Genomic DNA, 15,758 nt, shown 5'->3' on the forward strand with positions numbered 1-15,758 from the left:
CAACAAGACAACAGAGTCATCGAATCTAAACTGAATAAGCAAAGAGAGGAGGAAATATATACAGAAAGTTCAAGGATCACTGGCCTGGAGGGCTTGATAAAATCAAAGAACACTATTTAACTGAGGGACATGATAAAAAGAAATTTACAATAAGTGTGGAATGATGAAATTTCTCACTTCAAAAGACATCATAAAAACAGTTACTATGCAATTGTTTGTTATTCAGTTGACCCTTGAACAACATGGGTTTGAACTGCATGGGTCCACTTATAGGAGGACTTTTTCAACAGTAAATACTATAGTACTACATGATCCATGGTTGGTTGAATCCATGGATGCAGAATAGTGGATATGGAGGAACTGTGTATAAGGAGGGCCAACTGTAAATTATATGCAAATTTTCTACTGTATGAGGGTCACTGCCCCTAACCCCTATGTTGTTCAAAGGTCAACTGTGTATTACCACTAGGATAGAATCCAAATAAAGAAAAAAATACCATCAAATTCTAATAAAAATCTAATGTCCTTATTTTAGAATCAAAATGTAATTTTAAAAAATCTACCCTTTTCTAAGGAATGTAATCAAATCAAATTGAGAGTAGCATCTCTAAGTCAAAGGAAACATGAAAATATTACAAAGAGCAGAACTAAGTAAATTCAGAAAATAGAATAGCAATAAATTTCATATTTTTCCAACTATACTAGTCTCTAGTTGAGACACAGACATTTAATGGACATCCATCAAATTAATTTTAAAAACAGATGAATGACATTTTAAAAAAGTTATTTATAAACAGGAAGAAAGAGACACAGAGAAATAAAAGTAACTTAGGGCCCAAGGCAGATCTGAGTATACTCTCAGGGGCTAGTTTTTTTTGTTTGTTTTTTGTTTTTGTTTTTTGTTTTTTTTTGGTACATGGGCCTGTCACTGTTGTGGTCTCTCCCGTTGCGGAGCACAGGCTCTGGCTGCGCAGGCTCAGTGGCCATGGCTCACGGGCCCAGCCGCTCCACAGCATGTAGGATCTTCCCAGAGCCGGGCACGAACCCGTGTCCCCTGCATCGGCAGGCGGACTCTCAATCACTGCGCCACCAGGGAAGCCCTCAGGGGATAGTTTTAAACTGACCTAATATAAACTATGATCCCTGGGGCTACCCTTCAGCATTCCTTCAATGAACTTTGTCAGTTAATCTCTCCAGTTTGTCGTAAAGTGATATTTTGGTGATTTGTTAGTTCTTTAATTTTAGATTGAAAAGAAATCTTCTCTAAGTGTTTATTGGAGTAGGACAATTGTATCACCCTTTCCTCCATGAAATAACCAAAGAAAAGATTTTCTCTCAGTCACTACTTAACCCTCACAAGGATGTTCTATAATGCGTTTTGACACCAGAATGTGAGAATCTGTTTATTTTTATCTCTTCTAATTTTTACTCTTTGTAAGTCTATAAGAATATATGTTACATATATAGTGATAATTCTTTATATTGAATCTGTTATTCATTCAGTTTTTTTTAAAAAAAACTAGAGGCTTCTGTATCCTCAGAGATACTTAACAACTTACACTCAGAGTTGGCATCATTCTGTATACTGTATCAAAGAATATCTGAGGGCTTGGAAATGAAAAAGGAAAGTCTAACACATCACATTTAATCTTTTCAGTTCAAAACTATAGGCTACATGAAAACAAAGATCAAAATATGAACTATAGATCCAAATATGAAACATCTTGAATGTAGGCTGCTGCATTATGTATTTTAATGCAGAATTTAAAAAAAAGATTTCTTTTCATTCTAGATTAAATACTAAAAGCATTAACATTGTGTAAAGAAAACAGCTTAAAAACCTGGCGCTAATGCAAATTTGAGAAGATTACAAAACTGGCTAGTAGGCTACATCATTTCCCTTAAGTATTAAGTATTGCTATTCCCTTAAGTATTGCTATTTGTTATTTCACTTTATGTAATATTTCATTTTGAGAAAGCAATTGATTACTATCACTCTTTCCTTCGTTTCTCTTTCTTAGGCCCATATGCCTAAGGGTGTGTAGTGTGTGTGTGTGTGTGTGTGTGTGTGTGTGTGTGTGTGTGTAAATGCGGTACACACGGAGTGGCATAATGGAGTAAAGAGATGGGCATTTACTTCATGAACTGAAATACACCAATATATATTTCTAGCACATGGGAACATGCCTTTGCTCATTAAAATCAATTTTTACAGAAATAAAACCCTTTGTAATGCTTACCCACAAACTTTTGTGGAGTGGAGCTTTTACGTTTTCCCATATTCCCTGTGAGCTTCTCTATGACAGCAGGTCTCTCAAAAGGCACCAGAGAAATATTGTTGTCCATAATAGGCTCTTGTTCCTTACAATCTTCCATAGGAGGTACTATATAAAACCATACAAAAAATGTAATCTGATAATTTCTTCAACATTTAAAAAGATACAAAGCTGGACTTGCCATCTCAATATGTGTTATACAAACATAAGCTAGTATGCCTGAATAAAAGTTAAGTAGAAAGAATAACCTCTAGTGTTAAAGTATACTTTTAACACTAGTGTGTGTATACTCACACACACACACACACAGAGGATTTGTTTTTATCCGAGTCTCTCTCAGATCAATGACATAAACTGTTGCCACTATTGTTGGCCAACATGTTCTTCCTGTGTCTCATCTTGGTCCTCTGAAAATGTTTTTAACGTTGATTAAAGTCAATACTACTTTAAGACTGCACTGTTCTCAAGGCTTCTGGAGTTTATTTTTCTAAAACAATTTAAGTAAGTCAATTTGTTTTGGAGGAAACCTTACACAGACACACAGAAGAGCAGTATAATAGTTAATCAGTTTTTTTTCACCCATGTATTTTCCTGTAACAGATTTTCTATTTGATGAGCTGAGCGAGCTGTGAGCCCTATTGGCAGTAGCTACATACCTGCACAAAGCAGTCTTCATGAAGGAGATCCAATTCTAAACATGTCCATGCACAGTAAACGGTGACACCTTTATGATTGTAATTTATTTTAAAAAGAGTTCTTCAGTAGGACAAAAGAATCCATTTCTAAACTGGCATGTTTGTCCTACTAAACTACTGCTCTAATCCATTTGACATAAACTCTCCAGTGCTACTCCCTCTTTATCCCATTTGTCTAAGTTGCTGTGGGCTAATATATTAGTTCATAGATATTGACATTACATATTGACACTTATGGTGTAGACACAGAACTTATAAAAGTTGTTTTTGAATAAAAATACTGTCAAAGGACATTTAAGTAAAGGTAGAGTAATATCAGAGACAGACCAGATCAGTTGATTAAAACCAATATTCACAGGACAGACCATAACTTATTATTTCTTGATTACAGTTGCTTTCTCCAATTGTTCTTGTGTAAGCACTGTTTGGAAATCTAAAGGTTTCATATCTTAGGATATCTTGTTCATCAGGCACTGTAAAATAATTTATTCTGCTCCTTTCATTTGTAAAGGGATAGCCCCACTGTGTGAAACACAATGTATTATCCTTAATAAGGGCAGACACTAAGAGTGAGAAAGCAAGAGATGAAAGTTAAGAAAATCCAGTGCACAATTCAGGTGACCTATTTAATAACCAATACAGGTTACTGATTTTGAAGAAATGAAAAATGGCATCAGAAAATGTTTTTGTAATTCAAGCATGTTTAAAGACATCGATATTCAGCTTAAGTTTTGGGTTAACCTAGTATATAGCCAGGTGGATGGGCCAGAAAAACTCAATCTTCAATCTCTCTTTTAATGGCAAGGGACTCTGTAATTACTAGATGTTAATTTGGAAAAAAATTCCAAGAGGAGACTTAGAAACAAAGAAACACATAGGTCACTTTCTATACGGATATAATTCATGATATACAACTGCAAAAAGATGTCCCCAGATATTACACACAACATCATGTCCTCTCTTAGCAACAACTAAAATAAGAAAAAAAAAAAAAAAACTTAAAAAGAAAAGCAAAGAAAGAATGACCACAGAATTCAAATAAGGGGGGCCAGGAGGATGGAATGGCAGTGGTGATGTGGAGGAAAGCCATGCAATTAGATACAGATTATTGTCAAAATTTTAACTTTTGTTTTAGGTGTTGAATTCACAGGCACTTACTACATTATTAAAAAGTAACTATATAACTGAAAAACTGGCCATGAATGGACCAAAGATGAAAATATGTCATGAACCAAGATCCAAAACGAAAGAAGGAAAGAAAAAAAGTTTGTTGTTGTCGATCTTGCTAAAAAACAGCAAAACTGGTTAACAGGGTTTGCCCCCAAATTGAATATACTAATTAGGTTTGAAATGAATAGTCTAAAACTTGGCAGTTTTGCTCTAAGTCTCACCTTGAATTTTCATATTTGCACACATTTAACACTCAAAACGAAACCTGGGTGTGGGAACTGTCCCACACCACATCCACCTCAATTCAAGTGATTTGTCCCTAGTTCAATGAAGCTCATATGAACTGAAAACAATGACTTTGGCAGAGTTCTGATCTAACTTCTACTTCACAACCAACAGTCCTTTACATATCAAATATTAGTCTTGTTTCTACCATATCAGCAATAATAATAACAACAACAGACTCACCCTGTGTAAGGCTTTCCATCTGATAATTTATTTAAGCTTTCAACAACCCACTGAGATAGGTACAATTACCATCTCTATTATACAGATGGGGAAACAGACCCAAAGATGTAATTTTCTCAGTGTGCTTTTTTAAAAATTGAAGTATAGTTGATTTACAATGCATTTTTTTTTCAATTTTTTTTACTGAAGTATTTTCTCAGTGTTTATATCTAGTTAACAGGGAATATACGAGCAGAACCCAGGTGGTGTGACTCCAGAGCCTGGGCTCTTAGCCATTATTTGACTGATGACTTTGTACAAACAAGTTTGAAATATTTTTAAGGTCTCCACTGAGAAAAGATCTGATACATTTTATATATTATATAACTAATCTAAATTATTTGCTTTCATGTATCTGGGTGCAACTCATCAAAGTGTTCTAGATATACATTGCTTGAAACACAAAACAAGTTGTCTAGTTAACTCAATAATGTATTAATTGCATTGTGAGACATTCACCTAGGCTAAGAAAATACCAATATGCAAACTCAACTTCTTAGAACAAACTTCATAACCAAATATCTTGCTTATTTTTGAAGTTATAAGCAGGATAAAAATATTTATCCTTGCATTATTTCATTATCTCACCACATTGATTAATCATAAAGATAGAACCATCCAAGTGTTCCCAATATAGCTATTTTGCCAAACAATCCACTCAAATTTCAAATTCCAAGAAGACACAGTCTGAGGGACCTAGATTAGGTCACATGTCCACCCCCCACCAGAAGAGGGCAGGGCACCTAGACTGACAGTCCTGCCATGGCTTCAGCCGATTAGAGAGGACAGCTCTCTAAAGGAAAATAGAAGTCTTGTTAATTATAGGAGGAGGAGGGTATGTATGACATGTATAACAGGCAAACAAAACAGATGCCTTCTCTTTTGTCACAAATTTTCTCCATGTTGTAGAGCATAAAAGAAGCTTTTATCTAAATTATATTCTTGACAACATTGGACAGTGCCCATACCTGAAATCACTCTTTCCATTTTCCCATCCTCTGGTCTTACTCAGCTTCATTGCTCTTTTCTTCCCCTTCCTAATGTGTTCTTGGTCTTCTAGATGTCTTACTCTATGCTCTATATAAGGTTATACCCATATAACCTTATAAAATCTCTTACTTTAGACTACTACCTATATAGTGATGGCTCCCACATCTTTATTGCCTACTGAGACTTCTCTCAAGAGTTTGAGATCTATATATTCAACTTCCTTCTAGATAGTTTCACTTGGCTGTCTCTCACAGGTGCCTAAAAGATAATGTGTTCAAAAACTGAAATCTCTATTTTCCCCCCAAAACTTTCTCTTCTTTTCATAATTTCCATCTCAGTGAACGACATTACTATCTACCTGGTCGTCCATGCTAGACACGTTGGGTAAATCCTAGATTTCTTCCCTTTCAGCCAGTCTTCTGCCCCTCCTCCTTATCACCTCTCCTTATATATATGCACAGAGGTACTATGCGTCTTAGATTCTACATCTATAGTTGCTCTCAATTAAATAACTGTTCTGCATATTGCTGGCTACTAAGCCCAACTCAACCAATCAGGAGACTGCTGCAATGGACTACTTGGCCCTATCTTGACTCTTTTGATCTATCTCCCACATTTCTAGCAATAAAATGTAAATGTAATAATACTTTTTAGGGTGAAGTACAAAATTCTTTGCTTAGCACAACAGGTCATTGATGCCCTGTTCATTGCCTCTCTTTCAGGCCTTATCACCTTCCAATTTCTCTTGCCTTTACCAACTGGGCTCTAGTTATACATAAGTACTTGTAGGTCTTTAACCCACCATGCTCTTTTAGACTTCTATTTCTTCACACATGCTGTTCTCTCCACATGAAACACCCTTTTCCATTTATTTAGCTGGCTATCCTGCCTTTCAAAACCCCACTCAAACAAAATTTTCCCTAGAAATTCCTCTTGGACACCCACTGTGATCTAGATATCTGTCCTCTGTGCTTATCATCTGATGCTTATCACTGAATGCTGTAACTGTTCGTTTACTGGTCTATTTCTTCCAATAGCTGGTAGGTGACCTTACGTAGGGACTGCATTTTATTTGGCTCTGTGTCTTTAGTACCCTTTACGATGTAAGACAAATGTAATAGCCAATGGATATTCACTAAACATCTTAATGAAGAAAATGTTGTCACCCATTGGAAATAGGTTGAACAAGCTTACCAGGAAGTTTATAGTTTCCCAATTGTCTCCATCCTTGCAATAAAGAAATTCCCTTTACCAAATAATTCAAAACATAAACATAAGAATATATATTCTTGCTTTAAAGTTGGCTGTCTTTCTGGGTCACACTTTCATTTTTGTCTTCAGGCAAGGAGGAAAAACTAATTACATACTTTGCTTTTTAAAGCTTTTACTTGAAGCTGAGAAGACTTGATAAATGAGCATAAAATAACTTTCAAATAAGATAATCTGCCATAAAACCCAATTCATCATTATCTTTATTTCCAAAACTACAAGTCATCAATTTCCTCCTTTTCCATCAAACTTGAGGACTTTTGATTCTAACTTGTAAATATGTCTTCAGTGTTTCATCCTTTTCTCCTGCTGCTTCTCTTCATCTTTTCCTTGGCATTCTCAGGCCTAGTCTCTCCTCACACTCCAGTCAGGCATCTATCCTTTATCCTACACTGGTGACACTGTTCTTTAGAAGACAGGAATTTGATTACCCCAGTGAAATTCAAACACTGGATTAGCATGTAAAGCTCTATCGTTGCATCACAACCTACTGTTTTAGTCTCATTTCCTACCACCCCTTTAACTCCAACTATGTTCTACGTCTAGAAACTTGTTAATGTTCTTTTATACCTCCAAGTCTTAGCCTATGGAAACTTCTCTCCCTGGAATGTGTAGTTTCTGTGAATCTATCAGATCTATGCAATTTTTCTCATCCTCGTGTATGGATCAAACACGTAATTTAAGAAGCTTTTCCTTGACTTCTCCAGTCAGTTAGGTCACTTCTTCATCTGTGCTTCTGGAGAAGTGTATATACGCCTTTATTAGAGCGTTTGCTTCATTTTATTGATCTTTTATGTATTTCCTACCAAACTACAAATATAAGAACAAAATTGTATCCATTTATCTTAATATTCCCAGAACATTCCATAGAGCTTGGCACATAGCAAGCCCTCCATATATGTTTCCTGAATGAAGTGAAAGAAAGTCTCTTTGACTTCAGATGCTTCCTCACTAGAAGGAGCCAACGTGGCAACATGTTTTGGGAAAGAAAGGCTAGGAAATATAACAATGTCAGATATGAAAAAGAAAGAATAGTAATTAATTTCGAAGAGCTAATGGGTGACCACAATGATGGCAACCCCCCTACCTACTCTGAAGGAAAAGACAGAATAACAGATAAGATGTAACAGGATACTAAGAGAGGGAGGTGTAAATATGAATTTCACTGTGGCTCTGTCAAAAACGAGTCACATGCCAAGCCATGTATGTGAGACAAGGTTAATGATGAACTGTAGTAGCATTTTATCCATATTGTCTCTCTTATGGTATTTATCGACTCCTACCTCATAGGGTCAATTCTCTATTAAGCATGTTAACAAAAGGAAGCAGAGATTAAGGATAATCTCAATTTATTATTACACCACACCTAGAAAAAGTATAGCATGAAATAGTAGTAATATAAATTTATGTGGTTAAAACTCCATCCATTATTGAAGAACAAATATTTGGGTCTATAAATGATATCAAAACCTACCTGCCCCCTCCCATGCACACACTCCATCTTGGCTTTGTCCCCTGCTCTACCCAGTACCTGAGTGTCTTTCCCACTTTCCTCACTCTTCCAATTTCAGAGCCATCTGTAAAGGCCTTCGCCTGTCAAGGGCTAAGCAATCTGGGGAATGGGGGTTGATGCTGAGGCTGTAGTTGTTTAGAAGTCTTTTTACCCCAAAACATACCTGTTTAAATTTTTTGGCATCACTTATTCTATAGCTGATTAATCTCTCAACAGATAGTTACATGTTGACTATAACTATTTATGTACGCCTTACCTCACTATAACAACATAAGGTCTTTTAGGAGAGATTCTATTTTTCGTATTCACATGTGTTTGCAACAGTTTCACAAATAACTGTGAATGGAAAAATTAGTTAATAAAACTAATAATCCAGTCAAATATCAAAATTGCAATGAGAGGGCTTCCCTGGTGGCGCAGTGGTTGAGAGTCCACCTGCCGATGCAGGGGACACAGGTTTGTGCCCCAGTCCGGGAAGATCCCATATGCCACGGAGTGGCTGGGCCCGTGAGCCATGGCCGCTGAGCCTATGCGTCCAGAGCCTGTGCTCCGCAACGGGAGAGGCCACAACAGTCAGAGGCCCGCGTACCACAAAAAAAAAAAAAAAAAAAAAATTTGCAATGAGAGAATATTATACAGAAAAACTAGTAATAGTGCCATAAAGTGTCTTTGGAAAACTTTGGCATGCCCCACGCCTCCATCAGCTACCTTGCCTCAAGCCACCTCTAAAAGCAGCAATTTGAACAGAAACAATGTGCTCAGTAAGTAAATGAAACCTCAAATGCCTAAGTTAACACTGGTAAGTAACATAACTTTATAGGGGATGCAATATTTATTATTTCTTAATATTTAATGCCCTGAAATAGTAAAAAGAACTTTTTTTTTTTGGTACATCCAATCACTTTAAGTTCACACCAAGCCTATGAGTGACGAACTCAGACATCACATAGCCAGACCAGAATTGTTGGACTCCTAGGTCCACCATTTTAACCTCGATGCTCTGGATCCTATACTACTGTCATAAGCCCCAGCAATGCAAGCTTTGCAGTACCAAATTTACAAAGACTTAAAAAATGGACAGGGTTTTAAAAATGTTGGTTGATAATAATAATATAAAAACAAATAGACTCAACTCACAACAATGATAGAATTAAATCTGATTCTTTAGATTATATAACCTATCCTCAATACAAAGAAATGCTTCAATTATTCAGGATAACAAAATAAAAGATTCCCAATTCAACAAGTAATCATTAGCTGTCCAATAAACATAGTTCCACAGTACATACTATATAAAACAAACAATACAACACCGGTATTTATATTTTAAAAGTGACTACAGGATTTCCCAACTGTACTATTTAATACTAGGCAAATCTTTTTTAAATGAAAGATACAAATGTATCAGTAAGTTAACATTTCTGTATATATTTGTATGAATAATAAAATCAATCAGTATAAAAATATAATTAGTAGGACCAAAGAGATGCCCCAAATCTAAAGAATTAAAATTCATAACTCTCCTTAAAAAGGATGATTTACTAACATTAACTTTTTAGTTATAGATCATTATTAATTGATAAACCTTAGGGACTGCTTTCCTACCCGCTATTGTAGGAGATCAGGATGTTTTGTTTGAGTTTTTATTTTTGTGGAGGGAAGTGGCACCTAATTTTGGTCTAGAATGTTCCCCATACTTGTAGAAAGCAAAATCAGTAACTTCCAAGATAAATCACAAGACAGACTGGAGACATTTTCAATGATATCACTGATCACTTACCTAAGAGAAATGAAAATACACAACCAATTACTTCTTTTAGAAAAACCTACAGACTTATGTGAAACCATCTCGAACTCTTTGGCGCAGCCAATGTAAAAGAAGAGTAAAGAGTACCTTACTTTGGTGTATTCAAGGCCAGCCGCCATTATGATGGCAGTTCAAACACAGGCTATCAGAAATAATTTGGGTGTATCACAGAAACTCAATATAGCTTGTTTGCAAAGTGTCCCAAAGCTCAACTCATTTCAAGTACTTAAGATGATCCCATACAAAGTGAGTGTGACCTAAAATTGCTCTAAAATAGACTATAGTGTTACCTTCATGCTGAAGGATAGAGGGAACTATTTAACCCATAACAAACGACGAAAACAGTAGGGGAGAATGAAAATGGTGAATGCCATTGCTACCCACCATGGTGACTCATGACCTGCCCGGCAGCCTCCATGCTGACATTCTGGAGATAGTTGTGGCAGCGTTCCTTGTGCTCCTCCAGTGAACTGCGCTGCTTGTAGCTTCGTCCACAGTAGTTGCACTTGTGAGGTTTACCCACTGTGAAGAGAACTCAAGGTTAGTGTGCTGTCAAGTCTCATCCAAAGCAAAATTACCAGCTAACTCTTGATGGTCTGGAGGAAGCATTTATATGCGTTTCAGACTTCAATCTCTTCCTCCACCACACTCCAGTTGAGGCAATTAAAGATAATAAACTTCTACCAAGATTAAAAGACAGCAAGAAAAGGCAGATCGTACCTTTGGTGATAGGGGAAATAATGAATCAAAATCATATTCTGACTGTATCCTAGATCATGAGAGGCTGGTGATTGATCTTCAAATTATCTGACTCTTAACACTAACATTTACTCTTACACAGTTCTCTCCGCTCTGACTCATTCAAAAGACAAATCAGGAGTGTCCTAGATACATGATGAGAATTATTTTTATTTATTGGGAGGGGGCTAAGAATAGAGAATTTTACTGAAGGAAACTAAAATCCAACAACTTGAAATGTCATTGTCTAATGAAAAGATTATTCATAGGTACCAAGAAGACTAGAAAGAATTCAGGTGATGAGAAAAAGCACAGATAAAAGCAGGGAGTTTCTCTTTTCTTTCCACCTTGGTAATAACTGTTCACACATGCAAAACTTTGCAGCAGATCAGCCTATTCTCCCACATCAGTCAGCACTATTCTTATATTACCAAGAATTAACCTACTAGGTGCTTTGAGTCAGGATTATTAACAATAACCACCAAAGCCCTAACATATTTAGTTATACAACGATAGTGATACTTAATTACATATTTCACATTCAGGAAATGAATTTTCTAATAGCCACATCTCATTATACCTGGTAAAATGCTTCAATGCTCACATTAAAAAAAAACTTTAAAAAATTAAGAAGGAAAAAAAACACACTTAGGGAAAGAGGTGTGTTTTAATGTAAGACTATTCACAAGGGTATCACAGAGCACTTTGATTCTTGGTGTTGAATGGATGCAGAAAACCATAAAGCATCAGGTGGTCTGTTGCCAAAGCCCTCAGTTAAGCATGTTGTGAATCAGGTCAGCTTCTCTCATTTGACTCCCTTAGAAATCATTTTGTTTTGCCTAGAGGACAAATAGACAACTCTTTTTCATGGTCAAAGATACCATCCTCAACTCCAGGTCCCTTACAAACCCATGCTAGGATAATGGTCATAAATGAAATTGAAATACTTTAACAAGACAAGGTATTCACACCTGCATAAAAATTTCACTACATTGATTAAAAAAACCAAGCAAACCTTTAGATTGTATTTGAGGTGCATATAAATTCAAATCAGTTATTTGATAATCACAATATTTTGTAAACCGTCTTAAAAAACAAAAGCTGTCTAAGGCAGGATCAGTCATTTCTAAAAATACCAGGCAAAGTAACTTCTATTTTTCAGAACCAAGAATTTCTGGGAAGTAAAAACCAGGTAGCTTTTTATATTGTGAAGACTCTTATAGCACTGTGTGAGAGCATAAAAAATACAAGAAAATATTTTTTTAGTCAAAAATATTAATGTAAATAGTATAAATATATTTATATATAATTGCATTCCAAGATATGGGGCTACATATGACAAAAAGCCTTTTATGAATTTTCTCTCAACAAGTCTATTAAGCAATTAATACTTGTTAAGCATATACATTGTAGTTAACAGCCCACTATAAACTAGTTCCATCGTCTCTGTCTTCCCCTTCTTAAGTCCTGTTGCATTGTGTCCTGTGATACCTATATTTTACTGTGAACATAATATCCTCCTATACTTCTTCCCCTTATTTCTCTAAGCAATTGACACCTTTTTAACTTAATTAAAATATAGTTCTTGTCCACTCCCCTCAGCTAACAGCCCTCTATAAACTCCCAACTCCCCAGATAAGGAAGAAAAGACAGGATACTTTCTACTCCCCTCATTTTAGAATTTAATCCCATCTGCTTTACTTCAGCCTCTCCCATTTTGTCATCTATTTGTTTAAAACATCACTCTTTCCTCTCTTCATCCCGTCCTTGTTCTCTGTGAGTATAACAGATATTTGAGTAAAGTGCTCTAAAAGTATAACCTCAATTTCTCCAAATCTTCATCTGTATTCTATTCCAGCAATCCACATACTGGGTGACATGCTGGACTCTGACATCTCATAACTATTCTATGTCCAAGAAATTTGTTCTGGAAGTGTTCCACCTTACCCTTCTACATGTCTCATTTAATACATCTTTATTGAAAGCCTACTAGGTACCAACACTGGGACAAGGCTGGAATGTAAAGTGGAGAGCAAATTCGCATGGTGCCTATCCTCATGCAACCAACAGTCTGTTGAGGAAGACAGACATTTAACAAATACACAAGCAATACATCACAAATTGTAAATTCTACAGAGCTAAAGAATGCTAAACTAGTATAACATGGGGACCCCAATTTAGTGTGAGAAGGTTGGACAGGAAGGTCTGCCTGAGGTATGAACATTTAGGCTGATAACTGAAGAAAAAGTAGAAGTTCGTCAGATAATGGGGATGGGGGGAGGGGGGAGGAGAGACAGTGTTTCCGGGAACTGCCGTCATCTCTTTCTATTTACTCTCAAGTTCTTAGCTCCTTCGAATTCTAGATCATGCCCTTGCTACTCTTTTGAAAATTATTTTCAAGCATCATCAAAAGTCCCTTCCAAATCCAATGGCTCTACTATCCCTACAAGACCATTTCCTGTCAGTTCTTTGATATTTCTTTTTTTCTTCCTCAATTTTTATTGAGATAAAATTGACATAGAGCACTGTATAAGTTTAAAGGGTACAGTAGAGTGATTTGACTTACATACGTCATGAAATGATTACCACAGTAATTTTAATGGACATCCATTTTTCCTAAAAATCAAGTTCATGAAAATACTGTTTATATTTACGCCCTATATATGATGAGTTTAACTGTATAATAGGTATCAACTATATGAGTTAATATATATAATATATGTATATATATTCACAGAAAAGGACCAGTCTTTTGCTACTTTTCTTTTTACAAATGTTATTATTTACACAGTCTCACTATCTGAAACACCTTCATTCTGCTACCCCTTCTCAAAGCTCCCTGAACTCCCCAGTGCCATCTTTTCCAGGCTCCAGGTCTCCGTGATGTGATATCTTCAACACAGGGACCTTCTATTGCCCCTCCCGTAATAAAGTTCTATATTGAGGGTTAAAAAAAAAAACACATTTAAAAAACGTCATCAATAGTCTCTAAAGTGCTAAATCCGGTAGACTTTAATCAGTCCAAAATGTTCCTAATTCCTTGTCACTACCAAACTTTCAGAAGTCTTGAATCTCCTGTTTTAGCTTCTGGGATCAGATTCTGCATCCTCACTCCCTGGCTTCTCAATCTTTTCCTACCTGGTAGATATATATGTACTTCCAGGTTTTGCTCTCAGTACAGTAGTCTCCCTCTTTTCCCTCTTTTCCCTCTAGATTTAAGCCCTCATTTCTATGAAATGTCCAAATCATGCATGGAATAATTTCCCATGTTTGGAAGCTCCTATTTGCCACAAACATTTTAAAAGTGATCATGGTGAACCCAAGGACACAGTTTCCCCCCTCTGTGCTCTCGCAGCGCTCTGTCCATATTGTTGATGCATTACTTATGATAATTGCATTGTAATTATCCATCTGATCTGTTTCCCTCATCCAAACAATGAGCTCTGTCATGAGGACAGAGGTCATGTTTTACTCAATTTGGAATTGATAGTGCTTACTGTAGTTATTAAACATAGGAGGTACTCAATATGTATTTGCTGAATGACCGTACTTCAACCTCGTACTTCCAAATGCCTTTGGAGTATTGAGTTATACATATTCCTCTGAAATCTAAAATCTAAAATTCAACATATCCAAAATTATCTTCCTCTACAAAACTACTTCTCTATTCTGACTGCTCTTTTGTGCATTACCACTGTTTTAATAAACCAGACTCATGACAAGGCAACGACTATTGTTGCCTCCTACCTCATTTCTCACATCCAAATAATTGCTCAAGTTTATCCCTCCTTCTCACTCCCAGAACCAATTTCCTAGTTCATTATCATGAACCTGGGCAAGCTTAGAATACTTCAAACCAGGTGTTCTCTTCCCTTGTGTAATTATTTTACTCCCCCTGTCAACAACCTTCAATGACTTTTCACTTCTACTGAACAAAGTTCAAATCCCTGTACCTGGCATTCAGCATCCTACACTGTCTGGTCCCAAGGAATACATCCCATCTTCTACCCCAGGATTCAGCCAGGATTACCTTCCGCTTTTACACTTCTGAGTCTTAGTTCTTTCTGGAATGGCTTGACACAATTTCTGCCTCTTGAAATCCTACGCATCCTTCCAATCTCCCTAACCATGTTCCATCCAAAAGCGATCTTTCCTACTGAAGAACTGTAACTGTATTGATCCTCACACTCAGGAAACTTGTAACATTCTGTCTCTTGAGTTATTTGTGATTACATCTGACCCATGAACAACTTGGGTTTGTACTGCATGGATCCACTTATAATGTGAATTTTTTTCAACAAATACATACTACAGTACTGCATGATCTGCAGTTGGTTGAATCCACAAATGTGGAACCGTGGATGTGGAGGGCTGACTGTGAAGTTATATGTGGATTTTCCACTGCAAGGGAGGGGGTGTTGATGCCCCTAACCCCTGTGTTGTTCAAGAATCAACTGTATGTATACATTCATTTTGATCTCCCATGTTAGATTATGAGCTTCTTGAGAGACTGAAATAATGTCTTATATATCTTTGTAACCTCCAAAGAGTTTAGCATGATTTGTTCACAGCAAGAACTAATAAGTGGTGTTTTCATGAATGACATCATTTCCTAACTCTTTAAATATTTTCCTTTCACTGGTTTTCCCTGAATCTTTTACTAACTTTAAAAGCAATGCATCCATATAGAAAATTTTAAAATTCACCAAAAATTATTTATAATTATATCATTTAGAGATAAGTATCTTTAACATTTTTATATCATGTATTTTTTCTATGCATGCAAAGATATG

The 15,758-nt window shown here is 36.2% G+C and overlaps 1 protein-coding gene across 9 annotated transcripts in view; it reads right to left on the reverse strand.

Annotated features, from left to right (window-relative positions):
• IKZF2 (IKAROS family zinc finger 2) overlaps positions 1–15,758 on the reverse strand; it is a 175,762-nt gene that overhangs the window by 7,986 nt on the left and 152,018 nt on the right. For 7 of the 9 annotated variants that reach the window (XM_067026818.1, XM_067026817.1, XM_059052579.2 and 4 more), the window contains 2 exons: positions 10,612–10,749; positions 2,241–2,384 (listed from right to left, as the gene is read on the reverse strand). In XM_067026818.1, the coding sequence (XP_066882919.1) occupies positions 2,241–2,384; positions 10,612–10,749 (282 nt within the window). The remainder of the gene's footprint in view (positions 1–2,240; positions 2,385–10,611; positions 10,750–15,758) is intronic. The other 2 variants (XM_067026822.1, XM_067026821.1) reach the window with 1 other exon arrangement.

This window comes from Kogia breviceps, chromosome 2, assembly GCF_026419965.1.
Source record: "Kogia breviceps isolate mKogBre1 chromosome 2, mKogBre1 haplotype 1, whole genome shotgun sequence".
Classification (NCBI taxonomy): Eukaryota; Metazoa; Chordata; class Mammalia; order Artiodactyla; family Physeteridae; genus Kogia; species Kogia breviceps.